At 40.6% G+C, this 22,422-nt stretch overlaps 2 protein-coding genes and 2 pseudogenes across 2 annotated transcripts; all 4 read right to left on the reverse strand.

Moving 5' to 3' along the window:
• Positions 1 to 270: 270 nt before the first annotated feature.
• LOC117934407 (ubiquitin-40S ribosomal protein S27a-like) lies at positions 271 to 968 on the reverse strand. Its single transcript, XM_034856072.1, has one exon. The coding sequence runs from the start codon at positions 915 to 917 to the stop codon at positions 447 to 449; it is 471 nt and encodes a 156-aa protein (XP_034711963.1). The 5' UTR covers positions 918 to 968; the 3' UTR covers positions 271 to 446.
• A 177-nt stretch (positions 969 to 1,145) lies between these two features.
• LOC117904015 lies at positions 1,146 to 10,358 on the reverse strand (annotated as a pseudogene).
• Positions 10,359 to 10,863: 505 nt separating this feature from the next.
• Positions 10,864 to 12,231, reverse strand: LOC117904016. The gene is made up of 2 exons (XM_034816542.1): positions 11,386 to 12,231; positions 10,864 to 11,322 (listed from the first exon to the last, which is right to left on the reverse strand). Exons 1-2 carry the CDS (start codon positions 12,229 to 12,231, stop codon positions 10,864 to 10,866), a joined length of 1,305 nt encoding a protein of 434 aa, XP_034672433.1.
• Positions 12,232 to 15,240: 3,009 nt separating this feature from the next.
• Positions 15,241 to 21,250, reverse strand: LOC117904017 (annotated as a pseudogene).
• Positions 21,251 to 22,422: the final 1,172 nt, after the last annotated feature.

Raw genomic sequence — 22,422 nt, forward strand, 5'->3', positions numbered from 1 at the left:
TGAGAATATTACAAGATGGTGATTTAAGCTTATATATTGGTTTCTAAAAGCATGTAAAAAGGAAAAATAAAAATAAAAATACAATCATTGCATTTCAACAAAATGACGATGTGCTTGACAGTAGTAGATTCATGCCATCCTGATACGGCAACAGCAAAAAGGATGTTATAGAACACACTGGCATAACCAAGCAATAACAGAATAAAACACTCCCTCGGCCATTCAACAAATCAACGAATAACCAAAGGATATATAAATATAATAAACAAATAAGATCAAAATAAAAAGATTTAGAACATCATAAGCCCCTTATACGGAGCAAAATTCATGATTAAACATGCAAATCATTCAAATTCAAAGTCAAATTCCAATCCATTCGATTCAAAATTATGAACTCTGAAATTCTACAAAACAGAAACTAGAAGAAGTAGTTCAAGTTATAAACCCTAATCTCCGCCAGCCTTCTGGTAAACATAGGTGAGGCCGCACTTGCCACAATAGTGCCTATCAAAATGATTGGCCATGAAGGTACCCGCACCGCACTCAGAATTAGGGCACTCCTTTCTCAACCTCTGAACCTTTCCGGAATCATCAACCTTGTAGAACTGCAAAACCGCGAGCTTGACCTTCTTCTTTTTGTGCTTGATCTTCTTGGGCTTGGTGTAGGTCTTCTTCTTGCGCTTCTTGGCGCCACCACGGAGGCGAAGCACCAGGTGGAGGGTTGACTCCTTCTGGATATTGTAGTCGGCTAGGGTTCGGCCGTCCTCCAGCTGTTTGCCAGCGAAGATGAGGCGCTGCTGGTCCGGCGGGATGCCTTCCTTGTCTTGGATCTTGGCCTTGACATTATCGATCGTGTCAGATGATTCAACCTCTAGGGTTATCGTCTTCCCCGTTAGGGTCTTCACGAAAATCTGCATCTTCGCTCCTCTCCTTTTCTCTTCCCCGCAGTCGCCCCTAGAAGGGCTTCGGCGCTTTATCTTTGCGTTTATATAGTAGAGAGTGCGTAGGGTTAGGGTTATAACGTGGGTCGATGCGGGTCTACGTGAGTTAATGCGGATGCGGGCTTTAGACACGTCGGATGATAAAAACGACATCGTTTTTAAAAATATATTCTAAATTTTCAAACACCCTTTTCCTCCTCCATGTTAGGATTCCTGGAGCAAAATTAGTTACAAATATAAAAACTCTCATTGAGTTAAAAAATAAAACTTTTAAAACTTCAAAAATGAATCTAAATAGAGACTAAGTTAAGAACACGTTTTAATGAAAATAAATCTTATATTTTTTTCTTTAAATAGTTTTCTTAAAATTTTAAAGTTTTCCAAACATATATATAACCCATAATTTGTTGAAAAAGACTTGGCTTCACATTCTATAATTTGAATGCCTAAATTTTTAAATGGTTTTTTTCTTTTCTTTTTGTTTTTCAAAAATGAAATATTAATTTAGAAACATCTAGGAATTGAAAATGTAACATTAAAGTAATTTTTATTTTTTATTTTTTAAAAAAGGTCACCATTGTAGGGAGAACATGAGGCAATCAAGGCCATGACACAAGTAAAAATAAATAAAATTAGATGATTTATGGTATAAGTGATTGTGGACCCCGCATTTCGGCTTAATGCGTTTCCCACTCGATGACGAGCTCGATTTTTATTTGAAAAAAATGATTTTTATTTATTATTTGAAAATGACTTGGAGTCGCCACTTATTTTTGTTTTATTTTTAAAGGGTAAACAAAATAAGAAAGAAAACCTTAAGTACGACTCCTTATTTCGAAAAAGGTGATCTACGAAAAACCGGATCGGGTTCGGGGGTCAGGTTACTTATCGGGAAGGTACGGTAAAGACCGTAGCACCTCTCTAAGTCCCTAAAATCGAGTCTCTACTAATAAAATGAAGCTGACATGGCAATGGATGAATAAAATCAATGAATACTCACATCAATCATGCATGTATGAGAATCAGAATATATAATAGAGGATAACCGAGGTGGAAGTGGATGCGTACCTGGATCTCCAGTGACAAATGCGCTATCATGAGGCAAGGTTAGTGAACAAGGAATATATATAATTTATGCGCATGTCAAGGAACAAAAATAAGTTAGTCATGCATGGCAAACAAGTCAACCAAATAATCAATCAATCATGAAATCTCATATGTAGGGCCCCCACCAAAGCCCGTTTATTTTGCATGAATCAAATCCGTAAATTCCATCATTAGGAATTACAAAATTTGATTCTTGCTTATTTAAAAACCTTTTAAAAATAAAGAAAATGTGAAAGTTGCTCGCCATGAAGAAAAATGGCGCCAAAATTTTATTGGAAAATGAGATTTTTAAGACCTAAAAACTCTAAGGATGAAAAATGGATGAGTTTGAAATTATTTTAAAACAAACCAAGATCTAGAAAATTATTTGAAGAGAGGGATTTAAAAGAATATTTTTCAAAATTAGAGAAGGTGAAATGGGAAATTGCACCATGGCCCAAAGATGGCCGTGCAAAGCTTTCACCAATGAGGCTTGATTAAGGAGGATGGGCTTCAAGCTTTCATGGAGGTCAAAGTCAGTGGGGCTGGAGCTCTCCTCTGTGCTATTATTGCCACTGTCGTTGCCCCTGTTGCTATTGTAAGGTATATTCACTTCCTGCCTCAGTGGCTTATCAGCTGCTACAGTCTTCATGTCATCATTAAGCCTCATGTAGAATGCCTTAATTCCTTTTGGGTAGTCATGAACAATAACAAGCTTCTTAAATAATACCTCTGTCGAGAACCTTTCATGCTCAGATACTAAATCAATCCCCCATTCCACTTTATTCTCAGATTTCTTTTCTTTCTGGACTGCTTCCTCAGAAGTATGATTGCCTCTGCGTATGAAATTCGCTCAAAGGGCATTGATGCAACCATTCTTAGATGATCAATGGAGCCTTTATCAAAAAATTTTAGCCATGAATTCCATATCATCAATACAATTGTCAAGTGACCACTGGCAAAGAAGTTTCACATAGGCTTCCGCACAATTCATATCATCCTTAAGATCTGCAAATGCTATTTCAGGCTCCACCATCCAGAATTCTGCCAAATGCCTTGATGTGTGAGAGTGTGCAGCTCGGAGAGCTGGCCCAAATGTATAAACCTTGCTCTAGCAGATTTGAGTTGGGCAACAACCTCTCCTTTCTCCTTAACAAGTGCCTTAGCAGCTTCGATGTCAGCTTCTGATGGAGAAGGATTCTTAATAAGTTCCTTTTCACCTTTTCCGCATCACTAATTAAGGTTGTAACTTGAAACATTTCACCAGCACCCTCACAATCACTAGTGGTGATAATTGGAGCGTGCACATGGAGAAAACCATGATTTTGGAAAAATGTGTGGGTAGCCTAAGCCAATGCATTACGGATTCTAGCAACCACGGAAATCATGTGGGTTCTTGACCGAAAGTGAACAAAATCTCTTAGAAACTCGAGGGTTAGCCTGGTCTTAGGCAACGAATACTTGGCTGGATCCACAGGACCAACGTGATGGACCTTCTCAACCCTAAACTCCACCCTCTGCTTCGTCCCCTCAGGAAGAACCTTGAGCGAGCTCTCCACGTGCACGCACGTGCTGATCTGCACGAGCTGGCCTAGAGGCGCTACGGCGGCGTCAACTATGACCTGAAGGTTCGCCGGATAGGACCCGTCATTGAGTTCAAGGGAAGCGAACAAACCCTTGCCTTGCTACAAGATGTAAGTGGATGGGACTGCACCAGATTTCCAGCAACTCCAAATTTTCTCATTGGCCTGGGTTTAGCTGTTCTTGCAGGCAACTCCTCAGGCTTCTCAGAAGTGATAAACAAAGCAGCCAAAACTTCCTTCTGCAGATTTCGCCTCTCTTTTTGAAAATGATTGTCTCCAACCAGATCCACCAGAACCCAGCAAAACACCCTTCTTCTTCCTCACCCCTCTCTCCAGCCAGCTTCCTTCTCCGAAAAGCACCCCCTCACCTGTAGCTCTGCTCCTCTTTTCCTCTCTCAAAAGCACCCCCCCTCTCTCACAGTTGTCCCTAGAGGCCTATCCTCTCTCCCACCAGTTTTCTCACCAAAAATAACCACACAAAAAGCTCCCCCCTAAAGGATCTCTGCCACCTTCCTCTTCTCGGATTTCTTTTTCTTTCTGTTTTCTCCTCCCAGTGTCCTCCCTAGCAGCTGCCAGCTAAAAATGTCTCCCCCTCAAAATATCTCCTAACGGCCTGGAAAGAGAGACCAAGCAGCTTTTTGCAGATTCCTCAGACACGTGTCGAAGTTTCATTTGCTCCTTGATTCCACTACCTGGTTCTCTGTCCACCAAGCATGAGACGACACGTGGCTCTTTAAGAGCCCTCCACCTGGCAAAAAGAGCTGCAACAATTACCTCCCAAAGTGGGGGTCTACAAATATGCCCCTCTTCGGTAGAGTTCACGAGTGTAAGGATCATGAACAATGGAGTGAAAAGAAAGTGTGAATAGTGAGTGGAATGAAGTGAACTCTACCGAAGAATCAAAGAGACCCCCATAGGGACACTGGTGAAACGCAAAGTCACCCAGGCTAGTAGACGAACACAAAGGCTCTAATCCTAAAAGAAAACATATCTCAAAGTGCCTCTGAAGCTACACTAAGGATCCAGGCTCCCTCTAAAACGTCTCCAAAAGTGACTCGAAGAACCAATGCTAAAGCTGAGTAACGGTCAAACCACCCTGGAGTATGAACAAGAATGTGTCTAAAGGAGACTGCTCTATGTGGACTACGAGATGAATAGGCAATAAGCACCGGGTAATGAGGTGAGGAGAGTGAGAATAAATGCAAATCCATGAAGGTGAGACGTGCAATGCCAAAGAATATGAATGTTAGGAGCTGTGACTCTGAATGATGAGACTGACTCTAAACACCAAACTGAGAAAATAATAGCTCTGGAAGCCAAACCAAAAAGCTAACTCTAAACGCTAAACTAGAAGGCCCATAGGTGAAGACCTATGGTGGTGATATAATAAAAATGTCCATAGATGCCTGATCTATGGTGGTGAAACTCTCAAATGCCCACAGATAAAAATCTATGGTGGTGATAATCTCGAAAGCCCAAGGATGAAAATCCATGGTGGTGAAATAACTGAAATGCCCATAATGCCCGATCTATGGTGGTGATAATCTCGAAAGCCCAAGGATGAAAATCCCTGGTGGTGATAATCTCGAAAGCCCAAGGATGAAAATCCATGGTAGTGAAATCTGAAATGCCCATAGATGTCTGATCTATGGTGGTGATAATCTCGAAAGCCCAAGGATGAAAATCCCTGGTGGTGAAATCTGAAATGCCCATAGATGCCCGATCTATGGTGGTGATAATCTCGAAAGCCCAAGGATGAAAATCCCTGGTGGTGATAATCTCAAAAGCCTAAGGATGAAAATCCATGGTGGTGAAATTTGAAATGCCCATAGATGCCCGATCTATGGTGGTGATAAATCTGAAATGCCCATAGATATCCGATCTATGGTGGTGATAATCTCGAAAGCCCAAGGATGAAAATCCCTGGTGGTGATAATCTCAAAAGCCCAAGGATGAAAATCCATGGTGGTGAAATCTGAAATGCCCATAGATGTCTGATCTATGGTGGTGATAAATCTGAAATGCCCATAGATATCCGATCTATGGTGGTGATATAACTGATCAAAGCCCAAGGATGAAAATCCCTGGTGGTGAATCTGAAACAAATGCTCATAGATGAAAATCTATGATGGTGAAATCTGAAACAAAGGGGGATGCCCTAAACAAACTGACGGTAGGGGGATGCCCTAAACAAGCTGATGGTAGGGGGATGCCCTAGGTGATAACTCATAAAGATCGGCAAATGGGTCTGACAATCATGAAATCAACACGAGACATGGCAAACCCAAAGAGAGGGGGTATGCCCCAGTAGAAAAGCGCTAAAGGGGGTATGCCCCAGTATGATGACTCACAAAGATCAAGAAGTGGATCAAGGGATGAGAAAAATCACAAAAGGTCTGGTGGACTCAAGGGTAGGGGTATACCCCGGTATGACAACTCACAAAGGTCAAGAAATAGACTGAGCAGTGAGAAAGTCCGCAAAATATCTAATGAACTGAAGGATGGGGGTATGCCCCAGTGTGAGATAGTAACCAACATAAGACATAGAATGTCACCAAACAAGACACTTTGGGATATGCTCAATGATGATGCAATGAAGAAAACACATACAGAGCCTCAATGAACAAATGCTAAAACAAGTCCAAGCATCACCGAAACTATGCTGACGAAGCAAAACTAAAATAATGGATCAAACAAATGCTGACCAAAACTTTAGGTCTAAAATGTAAGCAAATCAAGACGTGACGTCTCAACTATCAATATGAGCACATCATCCCAAATGCATCAACAATCTAACAGGCCCTACCATCACGAAAGATGTTGAACCTAATGCCCAAAGGCATGTGAAAACTCAACCTGAAAGCTCAAGACTAGTCTGTGTCTTTCTCTGATCAAGAGAAAAGGATAAGGTCATGTAAGACGATGAAATGTGTGGGCTCAAAAGATGTAAGGCTCTGATAAGATGGATGCAAGTATAACGATGTCTAATGTAGGATGTATGGATGTGTAACAAAGGTAAGTGAATATCCCAATCAAACTAGGTATGCTGAGAAGACTGAGCCCAGGGTGTCAATGACTCTATGATCCATCGAAAGCAGCAATCATAAATAGGAGGTGGAGTCTCAATGTCAAAATCAACAAGGTGGCTATGCCCCGGTATGAATGTATCATCTCAAAATGGGTAAGCTCTCAGTGCAAGATAAACTCTGGGAAGCATGTGTCTGCCATAAACTGTCATCTCACAAAATCATCATCGATGAGTGGGCTATGCCCCAGTGTAAGCATCTCCGAATCAAACATCCATGAGAAGAGTACAACCAATCATACATCATCTGATCAAAATGAATCTCTGCTCCTCAAAGTCATCGTGGTAATGTGAAGAGAGTATCTGACCTCCTTTAAAGAAAGAGCATGTCCCAATGTAAACTGGTGTCTCTAAGATCAACCTCCAATGAAAGGGTTATGCCCCAGTATAGGGCAAACCCTGAAATGACTAAACTCTGCTGCATGCTCTCATAAGTGTCCGTGTCCTGATCCAATCGTCTCAAAAATACGTCAACAATGATGAGAAGGCTATGCTCATGTGATCACATCAAAGAAATCACCTAATCATATCTCGTACTCCGATGTGAAAGGAATCTGATCGCCTCCAAGGAACAACTATGTCTAAAAAAAACCATCATCAACCGAAAGGGGTATGCCCCTGTGTAAAGTACACCATATGAAATATGCCAATCATGTCTCATGCTCCAATGCGGAAAAATGACGTCTGATATCCTCCAAGGAATGGACATGGCTCAAAAATCTGTCATCAACTGAGAAGAATATGGCTCGACATAATGGTCATCCGATAATAGAACTCTCTGAGATGGCTATGCCCCAGTGTAGGGTCATACCATAACTCCTGGTCCATCACAAACAGAATGCTCCCGAATCAATCCCAAGTATCGCTCACATAAGAGCTATCAAACACAATGTGTGATGTCATGACCTCAGGGTGGTCTTAAGACTCAGGACGTAATGAAGGCTAGGTGATAGGGTGATAGAAATGAAGGGAAACTAGGCCCAAATACCCAATGATCAAAACCCATGCCCTCATGTATAAAATGCAACATATATAGAAAATATCGTGAGCCATGGACCTGAAGATGCCTACTGTGAGCATGGTAACAAATGATGATGCAATGAAGAAAAACCGAACTGATGACGAGATGTATAATGATGGTGTGAAGAGAGTACCAAACCCGAAAATGAGGTCACTGTAAGAACAGAATAAGAGGTGAAATAAAAATGATGAATCAGAAGTGAAAACGGGGATGATGATGAAGCAAATAATACCAAAAGGAGTAATGATCGACTCAGATTAGACATGGAGTGAAGTCACATCAACTACGAACACAATGATGGAATGGACAATGACCCAGAGCTCCTAAGAGAAAGTCACTCATCTCGCTCACAAGATATATGACAAAATGAATACAAAGCCTGAGGGATCCCGGGAAGCTCACATACGAACTCCCGTCAACAAACATACTTGATCAAGTGACCCTCGAATATCAATACATACACTCAGTGATTGATAACAATACACACCTGGCTTCCTTTTTTTTCTTTTTTTTTTTTTCTTTTTTTTTACATATATATAAACTGTACATGCTCTGAACGCATACAAAGAAGACCCAAATACGGGATCAAAACAAATAAACATACTCTCAAATGTCAATGTACCATAAACTCTCTCTAATGAGGTGACCCACTCAAGCTAAGGATCCTTGGATCAGTGTCCGTGGGATAAATAGTGGAAATGACATGACTACCCCTCATGTAATGAATTGAAGATGGTCACCCCTCGGGATGAAAGAAAATGATGTGAAACGAACACTGGATAGGATGAGGGGGATGAAATGAATAACACGAACAGTAAGATGAGATGAAATCCAATGATGCAGTGATGAGAACAGATAATGAGAAGAATGTGCCCCTAGGTCCAAGGCTCATGAAACCCCTAAACAATGCATGAATACACTGAAAGGCCCCTATCCCGGTGTAGAAGGTGAGCAAGGCTATAAGAAATAAAAGGCTATGATGCTCATGCGAGGCTCAAAAGGGCTAGCAATGGTCTAGATGTCAATAGAGGTAATAGGGTGTGAGCTAACTGAAATGAAGGCCACCCATCCTACGACCATGGTCTCAAACATCGTGCTATCAAGCCCTCAAATGATCAATACTAGAGATCGATGTCTATCCAATATAACCACATCAACCCTCTGGAATCATGCACCAATTGTACTCCAAATGCTCTATAATAATCTCAAAGATGATCCTCTCAAGGCAAAGTAAACGGTGATCTCATCAGGCGCGACTGCCCATCACAAGCCAAACTCTCATCATACAATATCAATCTCTATACTCACAGCCAAATAAGTAACAATCTCATCAAGCAATCGACCAATCCTCTCATCGTAAGCCACCCAAAGATCATAAGATAACCCTCTCCATGCAAGATCAACCCTAGGCTCAAACTCCTCACACTCTACCCGACCGAATCGGAGAGGGGATGTGAAAAGCTAGAAAAGCCGATGATGAAAAGGTCATATAATGGTCTCAAGGGTAATGCTGTGCAAAGCTCACAAGGAATGGATGTAAGTCAAAACAGAGTCAAGGTGTGGGAAGTGAGCAAGGTATTGGTCTGATCATAAGAAGATGGATCACAGTCTCGAACTCTTTAGGTCAAATCCCTGATCCTAGGCTAATAGGCTCAATATCCTCCATGATAGGTCAAACCTCAAGATCACAATGTGCAAGTGAAGAGATGCCTCAAGTCAAAAGTACAACACATATCACAAAACACAAACACATGTCCATAAAGGAAAATGCATCCAATGGGATAAACCGATGAGTACATCATGCAAAAGAAGGATAATAAAGACAATACTCAAGAATCGAGTTATAGTATCCAAAAGTCAAAAGTAAAACAAGACTAAACAAACAAAAACAAAAACAGTGACTGGTCCTGTCATCACATCTCTGGCCACAGAGGGAACAAAATCTGAGCACCAGTGTACCAAGGTAAGCCAATCATGAGTCAATCGCCCAAGTCAATAAAATTAGGGACTGCTGGTGAAGGAGCGTCTGCATGCATGGCCTGAGCTAAGGTAGGAATAGGAAACATGTCGGACTGAGGATGCCCAAATGTCCCAGAATCAATAATGTCCTGTATGGCATGTCGTAGAGCAGTGCAACGATCAGTGTGATGTCCTACTGACTGATGGTACGCACAATATAAATCAAGTCGAAACTGTGAAGGCACAGGATCCGGAAGTGCCCTAGGAGCCAAAGGAGCCAAAAATCCCATGGCCTGGAACGTCTCAAAAGCTCTACTCAGGGGTATGCTCAAATCTGAAAAGTGTCTCCGACATCGTCGATGAGGGTGAGGTTGCCCCTGAGGAACTGTAACGACCGGAGGGCCGCAAACCTGGGATGGAGGTCGTGTCGACGTAGCCAATGAAATGGATGAGGAATGCTGCTGGAGCACTGAATGTGGGCGAGGTCGTGGATGTGAGGCACCCAAAGTAGCAAACATCGATGGAGTCAAATGTGGCAATGAAGGCATCGCTACTCCTGGAACTCCTCTCGATGACGATGGATACTCCGACAAAATAAACTCAATCCTCTCAACCCTCCGTGTCAAATCCACCATCATCCCGTAAAGAGTAGTAAGAGTAATGGGTGCGATATCGTCCGACATGGTGAACCTCAACTGAAGAAGTCTAATCTCAATGTGCTCTGTATCACAACCATCATACCATCAATATCTGCTCAAGGACCAGTCACGACACTAAAACTGTCCAAGACTCTAAAACAAACACATGCAAGAGACAAAGCAAAACAACACACAGTGCTACTCAAAATAACAACACAAAATGCATGATACGAAACAATGATAATAATAAAAAGAAGACAGAAACACATACCCAAGAAAACAACAATATCACTAAGTGAAATGAGAGTACATCATGCAAAATAATAAGACAATAAGGTCTACTCTCAAAACATAGGGTACGAACCCGACTCACTATCTATAACACAAGACTCAAATATAAAATAAAAGAGAACAAAAACCCAAATGACCAACTAACAAAGTAGTCCCAAAATACACCAACAAGGTCTGCAAAGTGTCCTGTGAATATTAGTGCCCTGGGTGTCCAAACGCGATGGTATAAGCCCGAAGGAGGAGGAACTGCATGTGTGGACTAGGCTGGAAAGGAATCAGTAGTCATATCTGGACCAAGATCAATAGCTGTGGTCGATAAAGGGAAGCTAACCGCACCACTGTCAATAAGATCCTGTATGGCATGACGTAGAGAAGCACGATAGTCAGTACGGTGGCCTGCCATCTGGTGAAATGCACAGAACTCATGAGCACGAAAACGCGGAGGTAAAGTACTCGGGGGTGGCCTAGGGGCCAATGGTGCTAAAAAACCAGTAGCTCTGAGTCGCTCAAAAGCTCTATCCAAAGGCATCCCCAAATCAGAATAAGTCCTCTGATGTCGCCGATAGGGACGAGACTGCTCATGCCGTGGGATACTAGTATGTGGATGCTGAAACTGGAATGAAGGTCGCACCGTGGTAGTATGAGGATGCACAGAAGGACAATGTTGAACTGACTGAGGATGACGATGCTGTAAGGGTGGGAAATCACTCCTGGGTATCTGCAATGATCTCGTATAGGGATGATAACCAGGTCATCGATGATGAAAGTCCACAGAACATACATCTCCATAGCTCTCAGATGATCCACCAACTCCCTTCCCCTCAGTATCTGGGGAAGGAATAATATCTGACCATAATCCTCTAGATATGCCATCATCTACATCGAACAAAGCCTGAACCAATGATCTGAAATCCTGGAATGGGACTCCTGTCAGATGTCGAGCGAACCTAGGATGCAAACTCCTCAAAAACATGCTCATCTGATCTCTTTCGGTAGGTCTCTCAATCATCTCCGCAGCCTTCTCCCTCCAGCGGGAGATAAAAGAAGAAACAGACTCATCTGATCCCTGTCTAAGAAACTCAAGCTCTCTACGTGTAACGCTCGTGTCACTACTGAATGAATACTGTCTCAGAAACTCCTGTGCTAAGTCCTCCCAAGTTCTCCGACGAGATGACTCTAATGAAGCGTACCATCTCTGTGTCATGCCGCTCAATGACAATGGGAACAAAGTGAGCAACTGTGCCTCATCTAGACCAAGGGCCCTCATAACTGTGCTATAAAGTCTGAGATGAATGCGAGGACATCCAACACCCGCATATCTCTTTATATCAGGCATCCTGAAACTGACTGGCAAAGTGGCCACTGGCACGTCGTCAGGGTCATCCCACGAAATCATCTCATCAGGATCTCTCACTTGTCTAATCCTCCGCTCGAGTCTGTCCATACGAGAACGAGGATCCTCAATAATGGTAACTGGTGTGACAATGGGTGGAATGACAACAGCCTGATCATGTGAAATAGTATGCAAAGTCGGTGTAGCTAGCATCTGAACAGGTAGAACAGGTGGTGTCACTAAATCAGATGGCGTGTCCTCGAGCACTACATGCCTACTCTGCTGAGTATCCATCCTCTAACTCAAACTGATCAACGCTCTCTGAATCGAAACCACAGAAGCGATAAGCTAACCAATCGAAACTGACTATGAATCCGTCTATAGCAGCTCAACAATACGAATCAACCTCTCTCCCACTCAACCCAGGGCACTGAACCAAGACTGGGACTACAAATAGACCCCTACAAAAGAACCAAATAAAACGACTCAAACACGACTCATGCAATGACATGGGATGCAACGAACAATGACTAGTGCATGATACAACACAACCCAATACATGACAGGGTGCGATACACAATCATATGGTGACAATCAGAAATCTGGATATACGATAGAATCTCTAGAGTCACATGAGTGTCTAGTGTGAGATAACCACAAATATGACTAAAGAATTTCTATTGATGATCCAGAAAATGATCGAGGTGTGAAGGAAGTGAATGGGGTGTGAAGAACAACACTATCACGAGATCGATACTTAATCTAGACCAAAATATCTTTGATTCAACCTTCAACTCGAGCTCCATAAGAGAAAAAATGATAAGGTGATCAAGGCAAATCTCTCGAAAAATGTGTGAATATGAAAATGTGCCTTTCACCTTTCTGTAATGAAAATATGAGCATCGAGTCGAAAATCGAACCATGGATCAAACAAATGATGAGGTACTGAGCCCGTGATAGGTGTACAGTGTAAAAAGATGATCATGAACATATCCCAAAGTATCGAGTGAGTGACAACAAAGTGAAGAGGTGTGTCGAGCCAAGAAATGAGAACGAAAGCCCTAAGGAGAAAACATGCCAAACTCATCAAGTGAAAAGCACAAACTAAGGCGACAAGACGAAATGTGATCCAACCGATACTCAAACTCATACTGATCTCCGAACACTCTCAACTGGAGACTAAAAGAGGGAGTGTCAAATCCGAAGTGTAACCTCAGAGGCTCTGAAAGCCCTCAGATGCACCCACGTGTAGGGAGGGAGTCCTAATCGAAGGATCTACGGCTCAACCTACGAGGTGAAGGTGGCTCTAAATGGATATGGGTGGACTTTAAAAGATCCCTAGCAGAAGCGATCATACCCTCCGGCGGTACGCAACCCTCTGCACGCCTCCGAAGAGACGGGGCGCTTCCATGCAAGGTGGTCATCACCTCCACACATGCACTACCTCGACATCCCAGGGGGTTTCCTATGGTGAAACCTCTCAAACTCTCAACGCTCAATAGTCAACTAGAGTGCACAGTGATGGTGTGGGTGCATCCGAAAACCCTATGAATCTAGAGCAGAAGAGGAAACACACTGGTCGCACAACTATCCATGAAACCTAGCTCGGGGCTATATAGGTCTTCAATGATCAGACTCCAATCAGCATCGATATGTCGGTTTCCTCCAGAATGCTCCCGTACATCGATATAGCCCTTCGCTAGACCCTACTCCTAATCTCTGGCTCGGTCAGAGAACAAGCACACAAAAGGCCTCACACTTGCAAAAGTGAGAACCGAAATGAAGGAAATGACCGAAACCAAGAGATTTGGAGGTAAGGGGATAGAAGTGCGGCCCACATAGGCAAGCAACATGCAATCATGCAGAAGAAGGTAGGTCATGCGACATGCAGTCAAGCAGAGTACAGGATATATCACTCATGTATACATACAAGTTATGAGAATCAGGATGAATAGTGATAAGAACACCATGCTCAAAGACGATCAAGATGATATATAAGCCAGAGAATCGACATGTCAAATCAAACCAACAATGAATCTATACATGCAAGGCGATCAGAATAATCATGGCAAATACCAGAATCACTATACTAAGCGAAATAAGATAGGCAATCAATACAATCAGCATGTCAATATCTTCAACAATGATGACAATGAAGCACAGAGAAAATAGCTATCTCGGGATCCTCAATCAAGAAGAATCAATCATCATAACCAGCATGTCAAATATCTCAAACAAATATATCAATGAAGCGTGAAGAAACTGGCTATATCAAAATCCCTAATCAAAATAATCGACCAATACGATCAACATGTCAATGTCCCAAGTGAAAACTCGGGAAATCTCAATGTGCAATCAAGAGATGAGTACTCACTGATCGACTCACCAAACGCCACATTTGCTTCACTTTAAGTTCAAGCTTGACCCTCTAAATTATCCCCAGCGGAGTCGCCATTTTGTGGACCCCGCATTTTGGCTCAATGCGTTTCCCACTAGATGACGAGCTCGATTTTTATTTGAAAAAAATGATTTTTATTTATTATTTGAAAATGACTTGGAGTCGCCACTTATTTTTGTTTTATTTTTAAAGGGTAAACAAAATAAGAAAGAAAACCCTAAGTACGACTCCTTATTTCGAAAAAGGTGATCTACGAAAAACCGGATCGGGTTCGGGGGTCAGGTTACTTATCGGGAAGGTACGATAAAGACCGTAGCACCCCTCTAAGTCCCTAAAATCGGGTCTCTACTAATAAAATGAAGCTGACATGGCAATGGATGAATAAAATCAATGAATACTCACATCAATCATGCATGTATGAGAATCAGAATATATAATAGAGGATAACCGAGGTGGAAGTGGATGCGTACCTAGATCTCCAGTGACAAATGCGCTATCATGAGGCAAGGTTAGTGAACAAGGAATATATATAATTTATGCGCATGTCAAGGAATAGAAATAAGTTAGTCATGCATGGCAAACAAGTCAACCAAATAATCAATCAATCATGAAATCTCATATGTAGGGCCCCCACCAAAGCCCGTTTATTTTGCATGAATCAAATCCGTAAATTCCATCATTAGGAATTACAAAATTTGATTCTTGCTTATTTAAAAACCTTTTAAAAATAAAGAAAATGTGAAAGTTGCTCGCCATGAAGAAAAATGGCGCCAAAATTTTATTGGAAAATGAGATTTTTAAGACCTAAAGACTCTAAGGATGAAAAATGGATGAGTTTGAAATTATTTTAAAACAAACCAAGATCTAGAAAATTATTTGAAGAGATGGATTTAAAAGAATATTTTTCAAATTAGAGAAGGTGAAATGGGAAATGGCACCATGGCCCAAAGATGGCCGTGCAAAGCTTTCACCAATGAGGCTTGATTAAGGAGGATGGGCTTCAAGCTTTCATGGAGGTCAAAGTCAGTGGGGCTGGAGCTCTCCTCTGTGCTATTATTGCCACTGTCGTTGCCCCTGTTGCTATTGTAAGGTATATTCACTTCCTGCCTCAGTGGCTTATCAGCTACTACAGTCTTCATGTCATCATTAAGCCTCATGTAGAATGCCTTAATTCCTTTTGGGTAGTCATGAACAATAACAAGCTTCTTAAATAATACCTCTGTCGAGAACCTTTCATGCTCAGATACTAAATCAATCCCCCATTCCCACTTTATTCTCAGATTTCTTTTCTTTCTGGACTGCTTCCTCCAGAAGTATGATTGCCTCTGCGTATGAAATTCGCTCAAAGGGCATTGATGCAACCATTCTTAGATGATCAATGGAGCCTTTATCAAAATTTTTTAGCCATGAATTCCATATCATCAATACAATTGTCAAGTGACCACTGGCAAAGAAGTTTCACATAGGCTTCCGCGCAATTCATATCATCCTTAAGATCTGCAAATGCTATTTCAGGCTCCACCATCCAGAATTCTGCCAAATGCCTTGATGTGTGAGAGTGTGCAGTTCGGAGAGCTGGCCCAAATGTATAAACCTTGCTCTAGCAGATTTGAGTTGGGCAACAACCTCTCCTTTCTCCTTAACAAGTGCCTTGGCAGCTTCGATGTCAGCTTCTGATGGAGAAGGATTCTTAATAAGTTCCTTTTCACCTTTTCCACGTCACTAATTAAGGTTGTAACTTGAAACATTTCACCAGCACCCTCACAATCACTAGTGGTGATAATTAGAGCGTGCGCATGGAGAAAACCATGATTTTGGAAGAATGTGTGGGTAGCCTAAGCCAATGCATTACGGATTCTAGCAACCACGGAAATCATGTGGGTTCTTGACCGAAAGTGAACAAAATCTCTTAGAAACTTGAGGGTTAGCCTGGTCTTAGGCAACGAATACTTGGCTGGATCCACAGGACCAACGTGATGGACCTTCTCAACCCTAAACTCCACCCTCTGCTTCGTCCCCTCAGGAAGAACCTTGAGCGAGCTCTCCACGTGCATGCACGTGCTGATCTGCATGAGCTGGCCCAGAGGCGCTACGGTGGCGTCAACTATGACCTGAAGGTTCGCCGGATAGGACCCGTCATTGAGTTCAAGGGAAGCGAACAAACCCTTGCCTTGCTACAAGATGTAAGTGGATGGGACTGCACCAGATTTCCAGCAACTCCAGATTTTCTCATTGGCCTGGGTTTAGCTGTTCTTGCAGGCAACTCCTCAGGCTTCTCAGAAGTGATAAACAAAGCAGCCAAAACTTCATTCTGCAGATTTCGCCTCTCTTTCTGAAAATGATTGTCTCCAACCAGATCCACCAGAACCCAGCAAAACACCCTTCTTCTTCCTCACCCCTCTCTCCAGCCAGCTTCCTTCTCCGAAAAGCACCCCCTCACCTGCAGCTTTGCTCCTCTTTTCCTCTCTCAAAAGCACCCCCCCTCTCTCACAGTTGTCCCTAGAGGCCTATCCTCTCTCCCACCAGTTTTCTCACCAAAAATAACCAAACAAAAAGCTCCCCCCTAAAGGATCTCTGCCACCTTCATCTTCTCGGATTTCTTTTTCTTTCTGTTTTCTCCCCCCAGTGTCCTCCCTAGCAGCTGCCAGCTAAAAATGTCTCCTCCTCAAAATATCTCCTAACGGCCTGGAAAGAGAGACCAAGCAGCTTTTTGCAGATTCCTCAGACACGTGTCGAAGTTTCATTTGCTCCTTGATTCCACTACCTGGTTCTCTGTCCACCAAGCATGAGACGACACGTGGCTCTTTAAGAGCCCTCCACCTGGCAAAAAGAGCTGCAACAATTACCTCCCAAAGTGGGGGTCTATAGTGATATTAATATATTTTCTAATTTTAAAATTACAATAAATCATTATATTATTTTAATTAATTTACAATAGTTCCCCAATATTTACAAAGTGTAGTAGGGCATAAACATGTTCTTTAAAACTTATTTATTAGACTAATTATTTGAAGTATGCCTAAATTTAAAATATTATTTAATATATATTTGAAAGTAAATATTATATACTTTATAAATATTTGTGTTTATTTATTAGACTAGATTATTATAAATGAATATATTTTCATATTAAAATAATTTAGTTGGTTAATTATAAATATACTAGAATATTTTATTCAAATATTTTAAAATAAAAAATTAGAAAATAATGAGCAAATGCAACATAACATTGAGTTATACAAAATATAATATAATAATATAATAATATATAACAATATAACATAGGTTATTATTATTATTATTACATAATATCACATTATATATTATTATAAAACAAACAATATTATCCATTATAATAATACATCTTATAACATTACATATAAATTTTACAAAATTTTAGTTATATTTTCTTATGACCTAAGGAGAAGATGCAAAATTGAGAGAACAAATTATTCTTATTGAGATTATTTTTCCATGCCTTTCCCATTACACTCCCTATTTTATACAAGCTACTAAATAGAAATAGGAACTAAATAAAGTAGAAACTAAATAAAATAAAAACTAATCCTAAGGACCCTTTACTCCTTGAACTAAAATAGAAACTAATTAGGAATAAAAACTAAATAAAATAGAAATTAATCTTAAGGATCTTTTGTTCTCCAAACTAATTAGGAATAGAAACCAAAGATTAAGGGATAAAAACCAAAGATTGAGGGATCCTAGGGATCCTTTATTTGGGTTGTAACATTCCTTTTCCCATCAAAAGAAGCCTTGTCCTCAAGGCTAAAATTGTGGAAACTTTTTTGAATCTTGTAAGCATCTTCCCATGTTCCACCTTTTGGAAATGAGTTGGACAATTGCTTTATTGTTCCTTTTCAACTTTATTTTCCTCATCCCCTTGTATAGAGAAATTTTGAATCGTAGATGCTTGAGACATATGCCTTGAATCCTTTTGAATTTGATCTGTTGAAACTAACTTTTTGCGACCTATAGTCACACCTCTCAATATGAATTTCCTTCCATCAATAATAAATTCCATTCTCAAATTCTTGAGATCCAGCAGTATGGGTCCCAATTCAACTATCCATTGAATTCCCAATACCATATCGCATCCACCCAAAGGTATGAGCCTCAAATCTGCTTGAAATTCCTTATGAGGTAGCTCCAAGTGGACCACCAACAACAAGAGCATAACATTATGATAGAGTTCAATTTGATGATGTGCATGGTACAATAGAAATGGTTCAAACTACATAGGAGGATTGTAAAAATGAACCAGAATCATTTCAAAGATTACTTAAAGATGCAAAAAAAAAAAAAAAACCTTTATATCCTGGATGTAGAAACTTTACAAAGTTGTCTGCATTGATAAAATTGTACAACTTGAAAGTACGCTTTGGGTTGTTGATTTTTGTGCAACGATTTCTAGTGAAAAATTAGAGAAAAATGAAAATAAAACACACAAATTTAATGTGGTTCGGCAGATTACCTACATCCACGGGAACAAGGAAGAAGACTTTCACTATATGTCAAATTAGGGTTACATAAAAGGGTATTTATACTAACCCTCATGTAATGAAATTCCAAAAATATCCTTGAACTGTACCCTCCCCCCCCCCAACACCCCCCAACCTATCGTTCAACCTTAATAATAAAAATACGAGCTTGAATGGCAAATGTTACTGTTCCACTCCGGCATTTGCCCATTTTTCTCCATATATGTCTTTCCCTCAATATGAGCCATATACTACAACAAATCTCTACCTTGGCGAATATTCACCCCCTTAGGAAGTGAGAAACATAGCTTGTAACTCCACCTAGGACAATAGGTTGGGGCATCTACTATCTAACATCTAGAGACATTAATCAAGTTCAAGCAATGCTTGAACTTTTCTGTGGTAACTGGCTTTGTCAACATGTTTGCTACATTCTCAGAGGTGTGAACCTTCTGAAGTAACAATTCACCAGAAGAAACCAATTCCCCGATCTTGTGAAACCTCACATCTATGTGTTTGGTCCTTGCATGATACACTTGGTTCTTTGCCAAATAAATGGCACTCTAATTGTTACAATATAATTGAACTCCACCTTGTTGAATACCCAACTCTTTAACCAAACCTGTAAGCCACAATGATTCCTTTGTAGCCTCAACTATTGCTATATATTCTGACTTAGTAGTAGATAGTGCAACTAGAGACTGTATCATAGACTTCCAACAAATAGGTCCCCCACCAAGGGTGAATACATAACCTGTGGTAGACCTCTTGTCATCCAAGTCTCATGCATAGTCTGCATCAACATACCCCTTAACTAAAGGATCACTCTGTTGTCTGCTAGACATGATGCCATAGTCTTTAGTACCCCTTAAGTATCTAAAAATCCACTTGACTACATCCAAATGCAATCTTCCCAGATTTGATAGAAACTTACTCACCACACTAACAGCATGTGCCAAATCTGGTCTTGTACAAACCATAGCATACATCAAGCATCCTACTGCACTTGCATATGGAACCTTTGACATGTTTTTCAATTCATCATCTGTCTTTGGAAACTGATTAGTAGACAATATAAAATGATTCGCCAAAGGTGTACTTACTAGTTTTGCATTATCCATGTTGAACCTTTCCAACACTCTCTTAACATAGCTATGTTGAGATAACCATAATCTCCTTAAAGCTCTATCCATGTGAATCTCCATCCCAAGAATCTTCTTAGCCGCACCTAAATCCTTCATGTCAAACTCCTTACTCAACAAAGACTTCAACTTATTGACCTCAATCATACTCTTTGCAACAATTAACATGTCATCCATATAGAGTAATAAAAAAAATAAATGAATCATCATCTGAGCTCTTTACATAAACACAACAATCATACTCGCATCTTTTGTAGTCAATCATGATCATGTAAGAATCAAATCACTTGTACCGCTGCCTTGAGGATTGCTTTAACCCATAAAGTGATTTCCTCAATTTAGAGACCAAGTGCTCCTGTTCATGTAGACCAACTCCTCCAAATCACCATGAAGAAAAGTTGTCTTTACATCCATTTGCTCTAACTGCATGTCAAAATGTGCTACCAAACCCAACACTATCCTGATGGAAGTGTGTCTAACCACGGGGGAAAAAAAATCTCATCATAGTCAACCCCTTTTCTCTATGAGTAACCCTTTGCTACTAAATGAGCTTTGAACTTTTCACCATCTTTTTCTGAAACTGTTTCTTTCTTCTTGTATACTCATTTACATCCTATTGCTCTCTTCTCCTCTAAAAGCTCCACCAACTCCCATGTCTGGTTCTTATGCAAAGATTGAATCTCCTCCACCATAGCCCCCATCCATCTACTTTTCTCTTGGTTGTGTACTGCCTCTTGAAAGGTAGTAGGATCCCCGCTACTAGTAATTAGTGCATAAGAAACCAAATCTTCAAAACCATACCTGGTGGGTGGCTTGATAGTGCGTCTATGTCTGTCTATGGCTATACTGTGATGTTGTTGATATTCTGAACTAGACTTCCCTGCATTCTGAGCACAATCCTCTATATCATGGGTCTTTAATTCCACCTGTATCAACTACTCATTTCTACTGCAATTCTTTAGCTCATGTTTCTTTTCTTTTGGAGTACACTGTAACATGGATTTCTCATCAAAAACCACATTTCTACTAATCACCACCTTGTTTGCCTTTGGATCCTAAAGCTTGAAGTCTTTCACTCCTTCTTGATACCCTAGAAAAATACACTGTCTAGACTTTGCACCAAGCTTCAATCTCTCCTCATTAGGAATGTGTACATAGGTTGGGCACCCAAATACTCTCAAACCAGAGTAGTCTACCAGACTGCTTGTCCATACCTCCTCTACTACTTTCACATCTAATGTTGCCCTTGGTGACTTGTTGATCAAGTAACATGCCATGTTCACTGCTTTTGCTCAGAATTTATTTTCAAGCCCTGCATTCAATCTAAGACACTAAGCTCTTATAGCTATTGTTATGTTCATCATTTCTACTACACCATTCTGTTATGGTGTCTTGCGTACTGTGAAGTGTCTCTTAATCCCATGTTGCTCACACAATTCTGTGAACTTTGAATCTATATACTCAGTACCATTATTTGACCTGAGGCATTTTTATCTTTCTCTCTGTCTGGTTTTCTACTTCAGTTTTCCACAACTTAAACTTGGCAAACGTATCTAACTTGTGTCGCATGAAGTACACCCAAACCTTTCGCGAGTAATCGTCAATAAAACTCACAAAATACATATTTCCTCCCAATGATACTACCCTCATTTGTCCCCAAACATCTGTATGGACATAGTCAAGAAAACCCTTTGTTTTATGTGTAACTGTCTTGAACTACACTTTATTCTGTTTCCCAAAAACACAATACTTGCATAAATCAAGTTTACATATTTTGATTCCCTTTAACAAATTTCTCTTATGAAGCTCCATCATCCCACACTCACCTATATGCCCTAACTACATATGCCATAAGACTGTACTGTCTGACTCAGACTTTGATGTTGAAACTCCACCTACAACTATGGTACCTAACAATTTATAAATATTTCTCACTAGCTTCTTCCCTTTCATCACTGTCATAACACATTCACCTTCATTATTCCACTTGTAGACTTGTAACTAAACCTGTTACAGTTTAAAGTCCCCAAAGAAATTAGATTCTTCCTTAAATCAGGTACATGTCTAACATCACCAACGTTCTAACAACACCATCAAACATTTTAATTATGATATTCCCTATTCTAGCAAATTTACATGAAACATCATTACTCATCAGAACAAAACCATAATTTACTGACCTGTATGTGTTAAACCAATCTTTTATTGGGCGTCATATGATAAGAGCATGCTGAATCCAAAATCTAAGAATTTATAAGATGATCTGAGCTAGATGAAACCGATAACATATCACCATCACCACTCTCTGAGTCTTCTTCTGCCACTGTATTCGTAGACTTTGATGAACCCTCTTTATTTTCCGATATCGAGCCCCCTTTCTTTTTCTCTAGACAATCTCGTTTCATGTGCCCCTTTTTTCCACACTTATAACATTGTATGTCCTTTCTCT

This window comes from Vitis riparia, chromosome 17 (assembly GCF_004353265.1).
Source record: "Vitis riparia cultivar Riparia Gloire de Montpellier isolate 1030 chromosome 17, EGFV_Vit.rip_1.0, whole genome shotgun sequence".
In the NCBI taxonomy this organism is placed as follows: domain Eukaryota; kingdom Viridiplantae; phylum Streptophyta; class Magnoliopsida; order Vitales; family Vitaceae; genus Vitis; species Vitis riparia.